This window comes from Pristiophorus japonicus, unplaced genomic scaffold (genome assembly GCF_044704955.1).
Source record: "Pristiophorus japonicus isolate sPriJap1 unplaced genomic scaffold, sPriJap1.hap1 HAP1_SCAFFOLD_281, whole genome shotgun sequence".
In the NCBI taxonomy this organism is placed as follows: domain Eukaryota; kingdom Metazoa; phylum Chordata; class Chondrichthyes; family Pristiophoridae; genus Pristiophorus; species Pristiophorus japonicus.
In genome coordinates, this window is record NW_027252571.1 from 861,213 (window position 1) to 880,519 (window position 19,307).

A 19,307-nucleotide genomic window follows, 5' to 3' on the forward strand; every position below is an offset into this window, starting at 1 on the left:
TGCAACATCCTGGGAAATCTCCTCTGCACCCTCTCTGGTGTAAACATCCAGGTAAATCTCCTCTGCACCCTCTCCAGTGCAACATCCTGGTCAATCTCCTCTGTACCCTCTCTAGTGCAACATCCTGGTAAATCTCCTCTGTACCCTCTCCAATGCAACATCCTGGTAAATCTCCTCTGCACCTTCTCCAGTGCAACATCCGGGTAAATCTCATCTGCACCCTCTCCAGTGCAACATCCTGGTAAATCTCCTCTGTACCCTCTCCAGTGCACCATCCTGGTAAATCTCCTCTGCACCCTCTCCAGTGCAACATCCGGGTAAATCTCCTCTGCACCCTCTCCAGTGCAACATCCTGGTAAATCTCCTCTGCACCCTCTCCAGTGCAACATCCTGGTAAATCTCCTTTGTACCCTCTCTGGTGCAACATCCTGATAAATCTCCTCTGTACCCTCTCCACTGCAACATCCTGGTAAATCTCCTCTGTACCCTCTCTAGTGCAACATCCCGATAAATCTCCTCTGTACCCTCTCTCGTGCAACATCCTGCTTAGTCTCCTCTGTACCCTCTCCAGTGCAACATCCTCGTAAATCTCCTCTGCACCCTCTCTAGTACAACACCTGGTAAATCTCGTCTGTCCCCACTCGAGTGCAACATCCTGGTAAATCTCCTCTGCACCCTCTCTCGTGCAACATCCTGGTAAATCTCCTCTGTACCCTCTCTAGTGCAACATCCTGGTAAATCTCCTCTGTCCCCTCTCCAGTGCAATATCCTGGAAAATCTCCTCTGTACCCTCTCTAGTGTAACATCCTGGTAAATCTCCTCTGTACCCTCTCTGGTGCAAACATCCAGGTAAATCTCCTCTGCACCCTCTCCAGTGCAACATCCTGGTAAATCTCCTCTGCACCTTCTCCAGTGCAACTTCCGGGTAAATCTCCTCTGCACCCTCTCCAGTGCAACATCCTGGTAAATCTCCTCTGTACCCTCTCCAGTGCACCATCCTGGTAAATCTCCTCTGCACCCTCTCCAGTGCAACATCCGGGTAAATCTCCTCTGCACCCTCTCCAGTGCAACATCCTGGTAAATCTCCTCTGCACCCTCTCCAGTGCAACAACCTGGTAAATCTCCTTTGTACCCTCTCTAGTGCAACATCCTGATAAATCTCCCCTGTACCCTCTCCACTGCAACATCCTGGTAAATCTCCTCTGCACCCTCTCCAGTGCAACAACCTGGTAAATCTCCTTTGTACCCTCTCTAGTGCAACATCCTGGTAAATCTCCTCTGTACCCTCTCCAGTGCAACATCCGAGTAAATCTCCTCTGCACCCTCTCCAGTGCAACATCCTGGTAAATCTCCTCTGTACCCTCTCTCGTGCAACATCCTGGTAAATCTCCTCTGCACCCTCTCCAGTGCAACATCCTGGTAAGTCTCATCTGCACCCTCTCCAGTGCAACATCCTGGTAAATCTCCTCTGTACTCTCTCTCGTGCAACATCCTGGTAAATCTCCTCTGTACCCTCTCTCATGCAACATCCTGGTAAATCTCCTCTGTACCCTCTCCACTGCAACATCCTGGTAAATCTCCTCTGTACCCTCTCTAGTGCAACATCCTGGTAAATCTCCTCTGCATCCTCTCTAGTGCAACATCCTGGTAAATTTCCTCTGCACCCTCTCTTGTGCAACATCCTGGTAAATCTCCTCTGAACCCTCTCTCGTGCAACATCCTGGTAAATCTCCTCTGCATCCTCTCTAGTGCAACATCCTGGTATATCTCCTCTGTCCCCTCTCTTGTGCAACATCCTGGTAAATCTCCTCTGTACCCTCTCCAGTGCAACATCCTGGTAAATCTCCTCTGTACCCTCTCTATTGCAACATCCTGGTAAATCTCCTCTGTCCTCTCTCCAGTGCAACATCCTGGAAAATCTCCTCTGTACCCTCTCTAGTGCAACATCCTGGTAAATCTCCTCTGTACCCTCTCCAGTGCAACATCCTTGTCAATCTCGTCTGTACCTTCTCCAGTGCAACATCCTGGTAAATCTCCTCTGTACCATCTCCAATGCAACATCCTGGTAAATCTCCTCTGCACCTTCTCCAGTGCAACATCCGGGTAAATCTCCTCTGCACCCTCTCCAGTGCAACATCCTGGTAAATCTCCTCTGTACCCTCTCCAGTGCACCATCCTGGTAAATCTCCTCTGCACCCTCTCCACTGCAACATCCTGGTAAATCTCCTCTGCACCCTCTCCAGTGCAACATCCTGGTAAATCTCCTCTGCACCCTCTCCAGTGCAACATCCTGGTAAATCTCCTTTGTACCCTCTCTGGTGCAACATCCTGATAAATCTCCTCTGTACCCTCTCCACTGCAACATCCTGGTAAATCTCCTCTCTACCCTCTCGAGTGCAACATCCCGATAAATCTCCTCTGTACCCTCTCTCGTGCAACATCCTGCTTAGTCTCCTCTGTACCCTCTCCAGTGCAACATCCTCGTAAATCTCCTCTGCACCCTCTCTTGTGCAACATCCTGGTAAATCTCCTCTGTCCCCTCTCCAGTGCAACATCCTGGTAAATCTCCTCTGCACCCTCTCTAGTGCAACATCCTGGTAAATCTCCTCTGTACCCTCTCCAGTGCAACATCCTGGTAAATCACCTCTGCACCCTCTCTAGTGCAACATCCTGGTAAATCTCGTCTGTCCCCACTCGAGTGCAACATCCTGGTAAATCTCCTCTGCACCCTCTGTCGTGCAACATCCTGGTAAATCTCCTCTGTAACCTCTCCAGTGCAACATCCTGGTAAATCTCCTCTGTACCCTCTCGAGTGCAACATCCTGGTAAATCTCCTCTGTCCCCTCTCCAGTGCAATATCCTGGAAAATCTCCTCTGTACCCTCTCTAGTGCAACATCCTGGTAAATCTCCTCTGTACCCTCTCTGGTGCAAACATCCAGGTAAATCTCCTCTGCACCCTCTCCTGTGCAACATCCTGGTAAATCTCCTCTGCACCTTCTCCAGTGCAACTTCCGGGTAAATCTCCTCTGCACCCTCTCCAGTGCAACATCCTGGTAAATCTCCTCTGTACCCTCTCCAGTGCACCATCCTGGTAAATCTCCTCTGCACCCTCTCCAGTGCAACATCCGGGTAAATCTCCTCTGCACCCTCTCCAGTGCAACATCCTGGTAAATCTCCTCTGCACCCTCTCCAGTGCAACAACCTGGTAAATCTCCTTTGTACCCTCTCTAGTGCAACATCCTGATAAATCTCCTCTGTACCCTCTCCACTGCAACATCCTGGTAAATCTCCTCTGCACCCTCTCCAGTGCAACAACCTGGTAAATCTCCTTTGTACCCTCTCTAGTGCAACATCCTGGTAAATCTCCTCTGTACCCTCTCTCGTGCAACATCCTGGTAAATCTCCTCTGTACCCTCTCTAGTGCAACATCCTGGTAAATCTCCTCTGTACCCTCTCCAGTGCAACATCCGGGTAAATCTCCTCTGCACCCTCTCCAGTGCAACATCCTGGTAAATCTCCTCTGTACCCTCTCTAGTGCAACATCCTGGTAAATCTCCTCTGTACCCTCTCTCGTGCAACATCATGGTAAATTGCCTCTGTACCCTCTCTAGTGCAACATCCTGGTAAATCTCCTCTGCACCCGCTCCAGTGCAACATCCTGGTAAATCTACTCTGCACCCTCTACAGTGCACCATCCTGGTAAATCTCCTTTGCACCCTCTCCAGTGCAACATCCTGGTAAATCTCCTCTGCACCCTCTCCAGTGCAACATCCTGGTAAATCTCCTTTGCACCCTCTCCAGTGCAACATCCTGGTAAATCTCCTTTGTACCCTCTCTGGTGCAACATCCTGATAAATCTCCTCTGTACCCTCTCCACTGCAACATCCTGGTAAATCTCCTCTCTACCCTCTCGAGTGCAACATCCCGATAAATCTCCTCTGTACCCTCTCTCGTGCAACATCCTGCTTAGTCTCCTCTGTACCCTCTCCAGTGCAACATCCTCGTAAATCTCCTCTGCACCCTCTCTTGTGCAACATCCTGGTAAATCTCCTCTGTCCCCTCTCCAGTGCAACATCCTGGTAAATCTCCTCTGCACCCTCTCTAGTGCAACATCCTGGTAAATCTCCTCTGTACCCTCTCCAGTGCAACATCCTGGTAAATCACCTCTGCACCCTCTCTAGTGCAACATCCTGGTAAATCTCGTCTGTCCCCACTCGAGTGCAACATCCTGGTAAATCTCCTCTGCACCCTCTGTCGTGCAACATCCTGGTAAATCTCCTCTGTAACCTCTCCAGTGCAACATCCTGGTAAATCTCCTCTGTACCCTCTCGAGTGCAACATCCTGGTAAATCTCCTCTGTCCCCTCTCCAGTGCAATATCCTGGAAAATCTCCTCTGTACCCTCTCTAGTGCAACATCCTGGTAAATCTCCTCTGTACCCTCTCTGGTGCAAACATCCAGGTAAATCTCCTCTGCACCCTCTCCTGTGCAACATCCTGGTAAATCTCCTCTGCACCTTCTCCAGTGCAACTTCCGGGTAAATCTCCTCTGCACCCTCTCCAGTGCAACATCCTGGTAAATCTCCTCTGTACCCTCTCCAGTGCACCATCCTGGTAAATCTCCTCTGCACCCTCTCCAGTGCAACATCCGGGTAAATCTCCTCTGCACCCTCTCCAGTGCAACATCCTGGTAAATCTCCTCTGCACCCTCTCCAGTGCAACAACCTGGTAAATCTCCTTTGTACCCTCTCTAGTGCAACATCCTGATAAATCTCCTCTGTACCCTCTCCACTGCAACATCCTGGTAAATCTCCTCTGCACCCTCTCCAGTGCAACAACCTGGTAAATCTCCTTTGTACCCTCTCTAGTGCAACATCCTGGTAAATCTCCTCTGTACCCTCTCTCGTGCAACATCCTGGTAAATCTCCTCTGTACCCTCTCTAGTGCAACATCCTGGTAAATCTCCTCTGTACCCTCTCCAGTGCAACATCCGGGTAAATCTCCTCTGCACCCTCTCCAGTGCAACATCCTGGTAAATCTCCTCTGTACCCTCTCTAGTGCAACATCCTGGTAAATCTCCTCTGTACCCTCTCTCGTGCAACATCATGGTAAATTGCCTCTGTACCCTCTCTAGTGCAACATCCTGGTAAATCTCCTCTGCACCCGCTCCAGTGCAACATCCTGGTAAATCTACTCTGCACCCTCTACAGTGCACCATCCTGGTAAATCTCCTTTGCACCCTCTCCAGTGCAACATCCTGGTAAATCTCCTCTGCACCCTCTCCAGTGCAACATCCTGGTAAATCTCCTTTGCACCCTCTCCAGTGCAACATCCTGGTAAATCTCCTCTGTACTCTCTCTAGTGCAACATCCTGGTAAATCTCCCCTGTACCCTCTCCAGTGCAACATCCTGGTAAATCTCCTTTGCACCCTCTCCAGTGCAATATCCTGGTAAATCTCCTCTGTACCCTCTCTCATGCAACATCCTGGTAAATCTCCTCTGTACTCTCTCTAGTGCAACATCCTGGTAAATCTCCTCTGCACCCTCTCCAGTGCAACATCCTGGTAAATCTCCTTTGCACCCTCTCCAGTGCAACATCCTGGTAAATCTCCTCTGTACCCTCTCTCATGCAACATCCTGGTAAATCTCCTCTGTACCCTCTCCACTGCAACATCCTGGTAAATCTCCTTTGCACCCTCTCCAGTGCAACATCCTGGTAAATCTCCTCTGCACCCTCTCTAGTGCAACATCCTGGTAAATCTCCTCTGTACCCTCTCCAGTGCTAACATCCTGGTAAATCACCTCTGCACACTCTCTAGTGCAACATCCTGGTAAATCTCGTCTGTCCCCACTCGAGTGCAACATCGTGGTAAATCTCCTCTGCACCCTCTCTCGTGCAACATCCTGGTAAATCTCCTCTGTAACCTCTCCAGTGCAACATCCTGGTAAATCTCCTCTGTACCCTCTCTAGTGCAACATCCTGGTAAATCTCCTCTGTCCCCTCTCCAGTGCAATATCCTGGAAAATCTCCTCTGTACCCTCTCTAGTGCAACATCCTGGTAAATCTCCTCTGTACCCTCTCTGGTGCAAACATCTAGGTAAATCTCCTCTGCACCCTCTCCAGTGCAACATCCTGGTAAATCTCCTCTGCACCTTCTCCAGTGCAACTTCCGGGTAAATCTCCTCTGCACCCTCTCCAGTGCAACATCCTGGTAAATCTCCTCTGTACCCTCTCCAGTGCACCATCCTGGTAAATCTCCTCTGCACCCTCTCCAGTGCAACATCCGGGTAAATCTCCTCTGCACCCTCTCCAGTGCAACATCCTGGTAAATCTCCTCTGCACCCTCTCCAGTGCAACAACCTGGTAAATCTCCTTTGTACCCTCTCTAGTGCAACATCCTGATGAATCTCCTCTGTACCCTCTCCACTGCAACATCCTGGTAAATCTCCTCTGCACCCTCTCCAGTGCAACAACCTGGTAAATCTCCTTTGTACCCTCTCTAGTGCAACATCCTGGTCAATCTACTCTGTACCTTCTCCAGTGCAACATCCTGGTAAATCTCCTCTGTACCATCTCCAATGCAACATCCTGGTAAATCTCCTCTGCACCCTCTCTAGTGCAACATCCTGGTAAATCTCCTCTGTACCCTCTCCAGTGCAACATCCTGGTAAATCACCTCTGCACACTCTCTAGTGCAACATCCTGGTAAATCTCGTCTGTCCCCACTCGAGTGCAACATCCTGGTAAATCTCCTCTGCACCCTCTCTCGTGCAACATCCTGGTAAATCTCCTCTGTAACCTCTCCAGTGCAACATCCTGGTAAATCTCCTCTGTACCCTCTCTAGTGCAACATCCTGGTAAATCTCCTCTGTCCCCTCTCCAGTGCAATATCCTGGAAAATCTCCTCTGTACCCTCTCTAGTGCAACATCCTGGTAAATCTCCTCTGTACCCTCTCTGGTGCAAACATCCAGGTAAATCTCCTCTGCACCCTCTCCAGTGCAACATCCTGGTAAATCTCCTCTGCACCTTCTCCAGTGCAACTTCCGGGTAAATCTCCTCTGCACCCTCTCCAGTGCAACATCCTGGTAAATCTCCTCTGTACCCTCTCCAGTGCACCATCCTGGTAAATCTCCTCTGCACCCTCTCCAGTGCAACATCCGGGTAAATCTCCTCTGCACCCTCTCCAGTTCAACATCCTGGTAAATCTCCTCTGCACCCTCTCCAGTGCAACAACCTGGTAAATCTCCTTTGTACCCTCTCTAGTGCAACATCCTGATGAATCTCCTCTGTACCCTCTCCACTGCAACATCCTGGTAAATCTCCTCTGCACCCTCTCCAGTGCAACAACCTGGTAAATCTCCTTTGTACCCTCTCTAGTGCAACATCCTGGTAATTCTCCTCTGTACCCTCTCTCGTGCAACATCCTGGTAAATCTCCTCTGTACCCTCTCTAGTGCAACATCCTGGTAAATCTCCTCTGTACCCTCTCCAGTGCAACATCCTGGTAAATCTCCTCTGTACCCTCTCTAGTGCAACATCCTGGTAAATCTCCTCTGTACCCTCTCTCGTGCAACATCATGGTAAATTGCCTCTGTACCCTCTCTAGTGCAACATCCTGGTAAATCTCCTCTGCACCCGCTCCAGTGCAACATCCTGGTAAATCTCCTTTGTACCCTCTCTGGTGCAACATCCTGGTAAATCGCCTCTGCACCCTCTCCAGTGCAACATCCTGGTAAATCTCCTCTGCACCCTCTCTAGTGCAACATCCTGGTAAATCTCCTCTGCACCCTCTCTTGTGCAACATCCTGGTAAATCTCCTCTGTAACCTCTCCAGTGCAACATCCTGGTAAATCTCCTCTGTACCCTCTCCAGTGCAACATCCTGGTAAATCTCCTCTGCACCCTCTCCAGTGCAACATCCTGGTAAATCTCCTCTGTACCCTCTCTAGTGCAACATCCTGGTAAATCTCCTCTGTACCCTCTCTGGTGCAAACATCCAGGTAAATCTCCTCTGCACCCTCTTCAGTGCAACATCCTGGTAAATCTCCTCTGTACCCTCTCTAGTGCAACATCCTGGTAAATCTCCTCTGCACCCTCTCCAGTGCAACATCCAGGCAAATCTCCTCTGTACCCTCTCCAGTGCAACATCCTGGTAAATCTCCTCTGCACCCTCTCCAGTGCAACATCCTGGTAAATCTCCTCTGCACCCTCTCCAGTGCAACATCCTGGTAAATCTCCTCTGCACCCTCTCCAGTGCAACATCCTGGTAAATCTCCTCTGTACCCTCTCTAGTGCAACATCCTGGTAAATCTCCTCTGTACACTCTCTCGTGCAACATCCTGGTAAATCTCCTCTGTACCCTCTCCACTGTAACATCCTGGTAAATCTCCTCTGTACCCTCTCGAGTGCAACATCCTGGTAAATCTCCTCTGCATCCTCTCTAGTGCAACATCCTGGTAAATCTCCTCTGCACCCTCTCTTGTGCAACATCCTGGTAAATCTCCTCTGAACCCTCTCGAGTGCAACGTCCTGGTAAATCTCCTTTGTACCCTCTCTGGTGCAACATCCTGGTAAATCTCCTCTATACCCTCTCCAGTGCAACATCCTGGTAAATCTACTCTGTACCCTCTCTCGTGCAACATCCTGGTAAATCTCCTCTGCACCCTCTCTTGTGCAACATCCTGGTAAATCTCCTCCGAACCCTCTCTGGTGCAACATCCTGGTAAATCTCCTCTATACCCTCTCCAGTGCAACATCCTGATCAATCTCCTCTGTACCCTCTCTAGTGCAACATCCTGTTAAATCTCCTCTGTACCCTCTCTTGTGCAACATCCTGGTAAATCTCCTCTGTACCCTCTCCAGTGCAACATCCTGGTAAATCTCCTCTGCACCCTCTCTAGTGCAACATCCTGGTAAATCTCCTCTGTCCCCTCTCGAGTGCAACATCCTGGTAAATCTCCTCTGAACCCTCTCTAGTGCAACATCCTGGTAAATCTCCTTTGTACCCTCTCTGGTGCAACATCCTGGTAAATCTCCTCTGCACCCTCTCCAGTGCAACATCCTGGTAAATCTCCTTTGTACCCTCACTCGTGCAACATCCTGGTAAATCTCCTCTGTACTCTCTCCACTGCAACATCCTGGTAAATCTCCTCTGTACCCTCTCTAGTGCAACATCCTGGTAAATCTCCTCTGTACCCTCTCTAGTGCAACATCCAGGTAAATCTCCTCTGTACCCTCTCTCGTGCAACATCAGGGTAAATCGCCTCTGTACCGTCTCTAGTGCAACATCCTGGTAAATCTCCTCTGTACCCTCTCCAGTGCAACATCCTGGTAAATCTCCTCTGTACCCTCTCCAGTGCAACATCCTGGTAAATCTCCTCTGCACCTTTTCCAGTGCAACATCCTGGTAAATCTCCTCTGCACCCTCTCCAGTGCAACATCCTGGTAAATCTCCTTTGTACCCTCTCTAGTGCAACATCCTGGTAAATCTCCTCTGTACCCTCTCCAGTGCAACATCCTGGTAAATTTCCTCTGCACCCTCTCCAGTGCAACATCCTGGTAAATCTCCCCTGTACCCTCTCCAGTGCAACATCCAGGTAAATCTCCTCTGCACCCTCTCCAGTGCAACATCCTGGTAAATCTCCTCTGTACCCTCTCCACTGCAACATCCTGGTAAATCTCCTCTGTACCCTCTCCAGTGCAACATCCTGGTAAATCTCCTCTGCACCCTCTCCAGTGCAACATCCTGGTAAATTTCCCCTGTACCCTCTCTCGTGCAACATCCTGGTAAATCTCCTCTGTACCCTCTCCACTGCAACATCCTGGTAAATCTCCTCTGTACCCTCTCCTGTGCAACATCCTGGTAAATCTCCTCTGCACCCTCTCCAGTGCAACATCCTGGTAAATCTCCTCTGCACCCTCTCCAGTGCAACATCCTGGTAAATCTCCTCTGCACCCTCTCTCGTGCAACATCCTGGTAAATCTCCTCTGTACCCTCTCCAGTGCAACATCCTGGTAAATCTCCTCTGCACCCTCTCCAGTGCAACATCCTGGTAAATCTCCCCTGTACCCTCTCCAGTGCAACATCCAGGTAAATCTCCTCTGCACCCTCTCCAGTGCAACATCCTGGTAAATCTCCTCTGCACCCTCTCCAGTGCAACATCCTGGTAAATCTCCTCTGTACCCTCTCCAGTGCAACATCCTGGTAAATCTCCTCTGCACCCTCTCCAGTGCAACATCCTGGTAAATCTTCTCTGTACCCTCTCCAGTGCAACATCCTGGTAAATCTCCTCTGTACCCTCTCTAGTGCAACATCCTGGTAAATCTCCTCTGTACCCTCTCTAGTGCAACATTCTGGTAAATCTCCTCTGTACCCTCTCCAGTGCAACATCCTGGTAAATCTCCTCTGTACCCTCTCTAGTGCAACATCCTGGTAAATCTCCTCTATACCCTCTCTTGTGCAACATCCTGGTAAATCTCCTCTGTACCCTCTCTAGTGTAACATCCGGGTAAATCTCGTCTGCACCCCCTCCAGTGCAACATCCTGGTAAATCTCCTCTGCACCCTCTCCAGTGCAACATCTTGGTAAATCTCTTCTGTACCCTCTCTCGTGCAACATCCTGGTATATCTCCTCTGTACCCTCTCTAGTGCAACATCCAGGTAAATCTCCTCTGCACCCTCTCTCGTGCAACATCATGGTAAATCGCCTCTGTACCCTCTCTAGTGCAACATCCTGGTAAATCTCCTCTGCACCCTCTCCAGTGCAACATCCTGGTAAATCTCCTCTGTACCCTCTCCAGTGCAACATCCTGGTAAATCTCCTCTGCACCTTCTCCAGTGCAACATCCGGGTAAATCTCCTCTGTACCCTCTCCAGTGCAACATCTTGGTAAATCTCCTCTGTACCCTCTCTAGTGCAACATCCTGGTAAATCTCCTCTGTACCCTCTCCACTGCAACATCCTGGTAAATCTCCTCTGTACCCTCTCCAGTGCAACATCCTGGTAAATCTCCTCTGCACCCTCTCCAGTGCAACATCCTGGTAAATCTCCCCTGTACCCTCTCTCGTGCAACATCCTGGTAAATCTCCTCTGTACCCTCTCCAGTGCAACATCCTGGTAAATCTCCTCTGCACCCTCTCCAGTGCAACATCCTGGTAAATCACCTCTGCACCCTCACCAGTGCAACATCCTGGTAAATCTCCTCTGCACCCTCTCCAGTGCAACATCTTGGTAAATCTCCTCTGCACCCCCTCCAGTGCAACATCCTGGTAAATCTCCTCTGTACCCTCTCCAGTGCAACATCCTGGTAAATCTCCTCTGTACCCTCTCCAGTGCAACATCCTGGTAAATCTTCTCTGTACCCTCTCTAGTGGAACATCCTGGTAAATCTCCTCTGCACCCTCTCCAGTGCAACATCCTGGTAAATCTCCTCTGTACCCTCTTCAGTGCAACATCTTGGTAAATCTCCTCTGTACCCTCTCTAGTGCAACATCCTGGTAAATCTCCTCTGTACCCTCTCTAGTGCAACATCCTGGTAAATCTCCTCTGTACCCTCTCCACTGCAACATCCTGGTAAATCTCCTCTGTACCCTCTCCAGTGCAACATCCTGGTAAATCTCCTCTGTACCCTCTCCACTGCAACATCCTGGTAAATCTCCTCTGCACCCTCTCCAGTGCAACATCCTGGTAAATCTCCTCTGCACCCTCTCCAGTGCAACATCCTGGTAAATCTCCTCTGCACCCTCTCTAGTGCAACATCCTGGTAAATCTCCCCTGTACCCTCTCTCGTGCAACATCCTGGTAAATCTCCTCTGTACCCTCTCCACTGCAACATCCTGGTAGATCTCCTCTGTACCCTCTCCTGTGCAACATCCTGGTAAATCTCCTCTGTACCCTCTCCAGTGAAACATCCTGGTAAATCTCCTCTGCACCCTCTCCAGTGCAACATCCTGGTAAATCTCCTCTGTACCCTCTCCACTGCAACATCCTGGTAAATCTCCTCTGTACCCTCTCCTGTGCAACATCCTGGTAAATCTCCTCTGCACCCTCTCCAGTGAAACATCCTGGTAAATCTCCTCTGCACCTCTCCAGTGCAACATCCTGGTAAATCTCCTCTGCACCCTCTCTCGTGCAACATCCTGGTAAATCTCCTCTGTACCCTCTCCAGTGCAACATCCTGGTAAATCTCCTCTGCACCTCTCCAGTGCAACATCCTGGTAAATCTCCTCTGCACCCTCTCTCGTGCAACATCCTGGTAAATCTCCCCTGTACCCTCTCCAGTGCAACATCCAGGTAAATCTCCTCTGCACCCTCTCCAGTGCAACATCCTGGTAAATCTCCTCTGCACCCTCTCCAGTGCAACATCCTGGTAAATCTCCTCTGTACCCTCTCCAGTGCAACATCCTGGTAAATCTCCTCTGCACCCTCTCCAGTGCAACATCCTGGTAAATCTCCTCTGTACCCTCTCTAGTGCAACATTCTGGTAAATCTCCTCTGTGCCCTCTCCAGTGCAACATCCTGGTAAATCTCCTCTGTACCCTCTCCACTGCAACATCCTGGTAAATCTCCTCTGTACCCTCTCCAGTGCAACATCCTGGTAAATATCCTCTGTACCCTCTCCACTGCAACATCCTGGTAAATCTCCTCCGTACCCTCTCCTGTGCAACATCCTGGTAAATCTCCTCTGCACCCTCTCCAGTGCAACATCCTGGGAAATCTCCTCTGCACCCTCTCCAGTGCAACATCCTGGTAAATCTCCTCTGCACCCTCTCTCGTGCAACATCCTGGTAAATCTCCTCTGTACCCTCTCCAGTGCAACATCCTGGTAAATCTCCTCTGTACCCTCTCCAGTGCAACATCCTGGTAAATCTCCTCTGCACCCTCTCCAGTGCAACATCTTGGTAAATCTCCTCTGCACCCTCTCCAGTGCAACATCCTGGTAAATCTCCTCTGCACCCTCTCCAGTGCAACATCCTGGTAAATCTCCTCTGTACCCTCTCCAGTGCAACATCCTGGTAAATCTCCTCTGCACCCTCTCCAGTGCAACATCCTGGTAAATCTCCTCTGTACCCTCTCCAGTGCAACATCCTGGTAAATCTCCTCTGCACCCTCTCCAGTGCAACATCCTGGGAAATCTCCTCTGTACCCTCTCCAGTGCAACATCCTGGTAAATCTCCTCTGCACCCTCTCCAGTGCAACATCCTGGTAAATCTCCTCTGCACCCTCTCCAGTGCAACATCCTGGTAAATCTCCTCTGTACCCTCTCCAGTGCAACATCCTGGTAAATCTCCTCTGCACCCTCTCCAGTGCAACATCCTGGTAAATCTCCTCTGTACCCTCTCCAGTGCAACATCCTGGTAAATCTCCTCTGCACCCTCTCCAGTGCAACATCCTGGTAAATCTCCTCTGTACCCTCTCCAGTGCAACATCCTGGTAAATCTCCTCTGCACCCTCTCCAGTGCAATCACATCCTTCCTCTAATGTGGTGACCAGAACTGCACGCAATACTCCAGCTCTGGCCTAACCAGTGTTTTATACAGTTCAAGCATAACCTCCCTGCTCTTGTATTCAATGCCTCGGCCAATAAAGGGCTTCGCAAATGGCGGCCAAGATGAAAATGCGTATCGCGGCGGTCATTTTTGGACGACGGTTCAGGGGTCGGCGAGGGCGGCCATTTTAGTTCAATGGTAGAAGGGGTCGGTGAGGGCGGCCATCTTAGTTTGACGGTACAGGGGTCGGCGAGGGCGGCCATTTTAGTTCGACGGTGCAGGGGTCAGCAGGGGCGGCCATTTTAGTTCGACGGTGCAGAAGCGGCCATTTTAGGTCGACGGTTCAGGGGTCGGCGACGGCGGCCATCTTAGTTTGCCGGTACAGGGGCCGTTTTGTTGCGCGCCTCTCGCCCGCTGACCGCTCTGTCTTTGCTCCCCCCCCCTGCCCCCCCCCCCGTGGTTCTGCAGGTGTTTCAGCGAGGAGGCGTGCGTGGCCATCCCCGCCGTGGACGGTTACGTGGTGGTGCTGCAGCCTGACGTACCTCGCATCGCGCTGAGCGGCGCCCAGCACCTGGCCCGGCCGGCCGGCGACTTCGAGAGCCCGCCCGGGGTGCAGCTCTTCCCCGAGCTGCGCATCACCTGCTCCATCACCCACGACGTCGACCCCCGGGCCCCCGCCGACGGCCAATCGGCAGGTGAGAGCGCGCGGCGCACGGGGCGCGGCGGGGGCGGGGCGCGGGGCTGAGGGGGCGGGGCGGAGCTCGGGGGAGGAGCCCGTGGGCGGGGGGGCGGAGCTCGGTGGGCGGGGCGCGGCGGCGCGCGGGGGCGGGGCGCGGGGCTGGGGGGGCGGGGTGGGGGGCTGGGGGGGCGGAGCTCGGGGCGGGGCACGGGCCTGGGTTGGTGGGGCTGGGGGGAGGGAGATCGGGGCGGGGCGCGGGGCTGGGTGGGCGGGGCTGGGGGGAGGGAGATCGGGGCGGGGCACGGGGCTGGGTGGGCGGGGCTGGGGGGAGGGAGATCGGGGCGGGGCGCGGGGCTGGGGGGGGGGGCTGGGGGGTGGAGCTCGGGGCGGGGCGCGGCGGCGCGCGGGGCGCGGCGGCGCGCGGGGGCGGGGCGGGGGGCTGGGGGGGTGGAGCTCGGGGCGGGGGGGGAGGGCGCTCTTTGCCGGGAGCAAGGCACTCGCGCAAGGAGCCAGGGTTTTGCCGCGGGGGAGCATCTCGCCCATCCCCCCTCAGCCCGGCCGGGACACCCGTTAACTTGTTTCATCAACGTACGGTGCGTGACTCCGAGTTATACCTCACTCACTCCCTCCCTACTCCTCCAACACCCCCTCCTCAGTATTATCCCGTCTGAGGCTACTTTGGTCATTCATACACCTCCTGTGTTTAACTCTGTCTCCCTCTCTCTCTCCCTGTCTCCCTCTCTCTCTCCCTGTCTCCCTCTCTCTCTCCCTGTCTCTCTCTCTCTCTCCCTCTCTCTCTCTCTCTCTCTGTCTCTCTCTCTCTGTGTTTCTCTAACTCGCTCTCCCTTTCTCTTTCTCTCTGTTTCTATCTCTCTCTGTCTCTCCCTCTCCCCTCTGACACACTCTCTCTCTCTCTCTCAGTCCCCTCTCCCTCTCCCCTCTGACACACACACTCTCTCTCTCTCTCTCTCTCACACTCTCCCTCTCCCTCTCCCCTCTGACACACACACACTCTCTCTCTCTCTCTCTCTCTCACATTCCCCCTCTCCCTCTCCCCTCTGACACTCACACACTCTCTCTCTCTCTCTCTCTCTCTCTCGCACTCCCCCTCTCCCTCTCCCCTCTGACACACACACTCTTTCTCTCTCTCTCTCTCTCACACTCCCCCTCTCCCTCTCCCCTCTGACACGCACACACTCTCTCTCTCTCTCTCTCTCGCTCTCTCTCTCTCAGTCCCCTCTCCCTCTCCCCTCTGACACACACACACTCTCTCTCTCTCTCTCACTCCCCCTCTCCCTCTCCCCTCTGACACACTCTATCTCTCTATCTCTCAGTTCCCTCTCCCTCTCCTCTCTGACACACACACACTCTCTCTCTCTCTCTCTCTTGCTCCCCTCTCCCTCTCCCCTCTGACACACACACACTCTCTCTCTCTCACACTCCCCCTCTCCCTCTCCCCTCTGACACACACACTCCTGCTCTCTCTCTCTCTCACTCCCCTTCACCCTCTCCCTGTCCCCTCTGACATGCACACACTCTCTCTCTCTCTCTCTCTCTCCCCCTCACCCTCTCCCTCTCTCCTCTGACATGCACACACTCTCTCTCTCTCTCTCTCCCCTCTGACACACACACTCTGTCTCTCTCTCTCCCCTCTGACACACACACTCTCTCTCGCTCTCTCTCTCTCGCTCCCCTCTCCCTCTCCCCTCTGACACACACACACTCTCTCTCTCTCACACTCCCCCTCTCCCTCTCCCCTCTGACACACACACTCTCTCTCGCTCTCTATCTCTCTCACTCCCCCTCTCCCTCTCCCTCTTCCCTCTGACATGCACACACTCTCTCTCTCTCTCTCTCTCTCTCTCCCCTCTGACACACACACACACACACACACTCTCTCTCTCTCACTCTCTCTCAGTCCCGCTCTCAGTGTCTCTCTCTCTCTGTCCGCAGTACAAGACTCCCTGATATCCGACGAGATTATCCACAGCCTGGACTCCTGTGAAGTGTTTGTGGTGGGAGACGAGCTCCAGGCTGAGCGAGAGAGCTTGCTCCTGGACCAGACCCTGGTCCGGCAGAAAGGACTGCAGGTTTCGAACACCAGCAGTATTGTCACAATCTCCGGTAGGTAACAAACCCAGCGACAGAGTGACACACACATACACTCACTCACTTCTGACACAAGAACATCAGAAATAGGAGCAGGAGTCGGCCATTCGGCCCCTCGAGCCTGCTCCGCCATTTAATACCATCATGGCTGATCCGATCATGGACACAGCTCCACTTCCCTGCCCGCCCCCTTATCCCCTTATCGGTTAAGAAACTGTCTATCTCTGTCTTAAATATATTCAATGTCCCGGCTTCCACAGCTCTCTGAGGCAGCGAATTCCACAGATTTACAACCCTCTGAGAGAAGAAATTCCTCCTCATCTCAGTTTTAAATGGGCGGCCCCTTATTCTAAGACCATGCCCCCTAGTTCTAGTCTCCCCCATCAGTGGGAACATCCTCTCTGCATCCACCTTGTCAAGCCCCCTCATAATCTGATACGTTTCGATAAGATCACCTCTCATTCTTCTGAACTCCAATGAGTAGAGGCCCAACCTCCTCAACCTTTCCTCATAAGTCAACCCCCTCATCCCCGGAATCAACCGAGTGAACCTTCTCTGAACTGCCTCCAAAGCGAGTGTATCCTTTCGTAAATCTGGAAACCAAAACTGCACGCAGTACTCCAGGTGTGGCCTCACCAATACCCTGTATAACTGGAGCAAGACTTCCCTGCTTTTATACTCCATCCCCTTTGCAATAAAGGCCAAGATACCATTGGCCCTTCCTGATCACTTGCTGTACCTGCAGACTAACCTTTTGTGTTTCATGTACAAGTACCCCCAGGTCCCGCTGTACTGCGGCACTTTGCAATCTTTCTCCATTTAAATAATAACGTGCTCTTTGATTTTTTTTTCTGCCAAAGTGCATGACCTCACACTTTCCAACATCTGACAAATTTTTGCCCACTCACTGAGCCTGTCTATGTCCTTTTGCAGGTTTTTTGTGTCCTCCTCACACATTGCTTTTCTCCCATCTTTGTGTCGTCAGCAAACTTGGCTACATTACACTCGGTCCCTTCTTCCAAGTCGTTAATATAGATTGTAAATAGTTGGGGTCCCAGCACTGATCCCTGTGGCACCCCACTAGTTACTGATTGCCAACCCGAGAATGAACCCAAGAATTGGGGATCAAGGGGTATGGTGAGAAAGCAGGAATGGGGTACTGAGGTGAATGTTCAGCCATGAACTCATTGAATGGCGGTGCAGGCTAGAAGGGCCGAATGGCCTGCTCCTGCACCTATTGTCTATGTTTCTATGAACCATTTATCCCGACTCTCTGTTTTCTGTTCGTTCGCCAATCCTCAATCCATGCTAATATATTACCCCCAAACGCCAGATAGGGAGGGGCGAGGGGCCATGGAGGGATTTGTCAACACGGATGAGAATTTTGAAATCGAGGCGTTACTTAAGCGGGAGCCAATGTAGGTCAGCGAGCACAGTGGGTGATGGGTGAGCGGGACTCGGTGTGAGTTAGGACACGGGGCAGTGAGCACAGTGGGTGATGGGTGAGCGGGACTGGGTGTGAGTTAGGACACGGGGCACAGGGGGTGATGGGTGAGCGGGACTCGGTGCGAGTTAGGACACGGGATCAGTGAGCACAGGGGGTGATGGGTGAGTGGGACTGGGTGTGAGTTAGGACACGGGGGCAGTGAGCACAGGGGTTGATGGGTGAGTGGGACTCGGTGCGAGTTAGGACACGGGGCAGTGAGCACAGGGGGTGATGGGTGAGCGGGACTCGGTGCGAGTTAGGACACGGGGCACAGGGGGTGATGGGTGAGCGGGACTCGGTGCGAGTTAGGACACGGGGCACAGGGGGTGATGGGTGAGCGGGACTGGGTGTGAGTTAGGACACGGGGGCAGTGAGCACAGGGGGTGATGGGTGAGCGGGACTGGGTGTGAGTTAGGACACGGGGGCAGTGAGCACAGGGGGTGATGGGTGAGTGGGACTCAGTGCGAGTTAGGACACGTGGTCAGTGAGCACAGGGGGTGATGGGTGAGTGGGACTCGGTGCGAGTTAGGACACGGGGGCAGTGAGCACAGGGGGTGATGGGTGAGTGGGACTGGGTGTGAGTTAGGACACGGGGCACAGGGGGTGATGGGTGAGCGGGACTCGGTGCGAGTTAGGACACGGGGTCAGTGAGCACAGGGGGTGATGGGTGAGTGGGACTCGGTGCGAGTTAGGACACGGGGTCAGTGAGCACAGGGGGTGATGGGTGAGTGGGACTCGGTGCGAGTTAGGACACGGGGTCAGTGAGCACAGGGGGTGATGGGTGAGCGGGACTCGGTGCGAGTTAGGACACGGGGTCAGTGAGCACAGGGGGTGATGGGTGAGCGGGACTGGGTGCGAGTTAGGACACGGGTCAGTGAGCACAGGGGGTGATGGGTGAGTGGGACTCGGTGCGAGTTAGGACACGGGGGCAGTGAGCACAGGGGGTGATGGGTGAGCGGGACTCGGTGCGAGTTAGGACACGGGGCACAGGGGGTGATGGGTGAGCGGGACTGGGTGCGAGTTAGGACACGGGGCAGTGAGCACAGGGGGTGATGGGTGAGCGGGACTCGGTGTGAGTTAGGACACGGGGCAGTGAGCACAGGGGGTGATCGGTGAGTGGGACTCGGTGTGAGTTAGGACACGGGCACAGGGGGTGATGGGTGAGCGGGACTCGGTGTGAGTTAGGACACGGGGCAGTGAGCACAGGGGGTGATGGGTGAGCGGGACTCGGTGCGAGTTAGGACACTGGGGGCAGTGAGCACAGGGGGTGATGGGTGAGCGGGACTCGGTGTGAGTTAGGACACTGGGGGCAGTGAGCACAGGGGGTGATGGGTGAGCGGGACTGGGTGTGAGTTAGGACACGGGTCAGTGAGCACAGGGGGTGATGGGTGAGTGGGACTCGGTGCGAGTTAGGACACGGGGGCAGTGAGCACAGGGGGTGATGGGTGAGTGGGACTCGGTGCGAGTTAGAACACGGGGCGGCCGAGTTTTGGATCACCTCGAGTTTATAGACACACACACACATACGTTCTCGATCTGGTCACCA

At 53.0% G+C, this 19,307-nt stretch overlaps 1 protein-coding gene across 1 annotated transcript in view; it reads left to right on the top strand.

The window, feature by feature from the left end:
• The window catches only part of LOC139247681 (calsyntenin-3-like), a gene marked incomplete at its 3' end in the record, with an annotated part of 278,480 nt that overhangs the window by 258,989 nt on the left and 184 nt on the right, over positions 1 to 19,307 (top strand). Inside the window, exons 12-13 of the mRNA XM_070871764.1 lie at positions 13,956 to 14,182; positions 16,120 to 16,290. Coding sequence (XP_070727865.1) covers positions 13,956 to 14,182; positions 16,120 to 16,290 — 398 coding nt within the window. The remainder of the gene's footprint in view (positions 1 to 13,955; positions 14,183 to 16,119; positions 16,291 to 19,307) is intronic.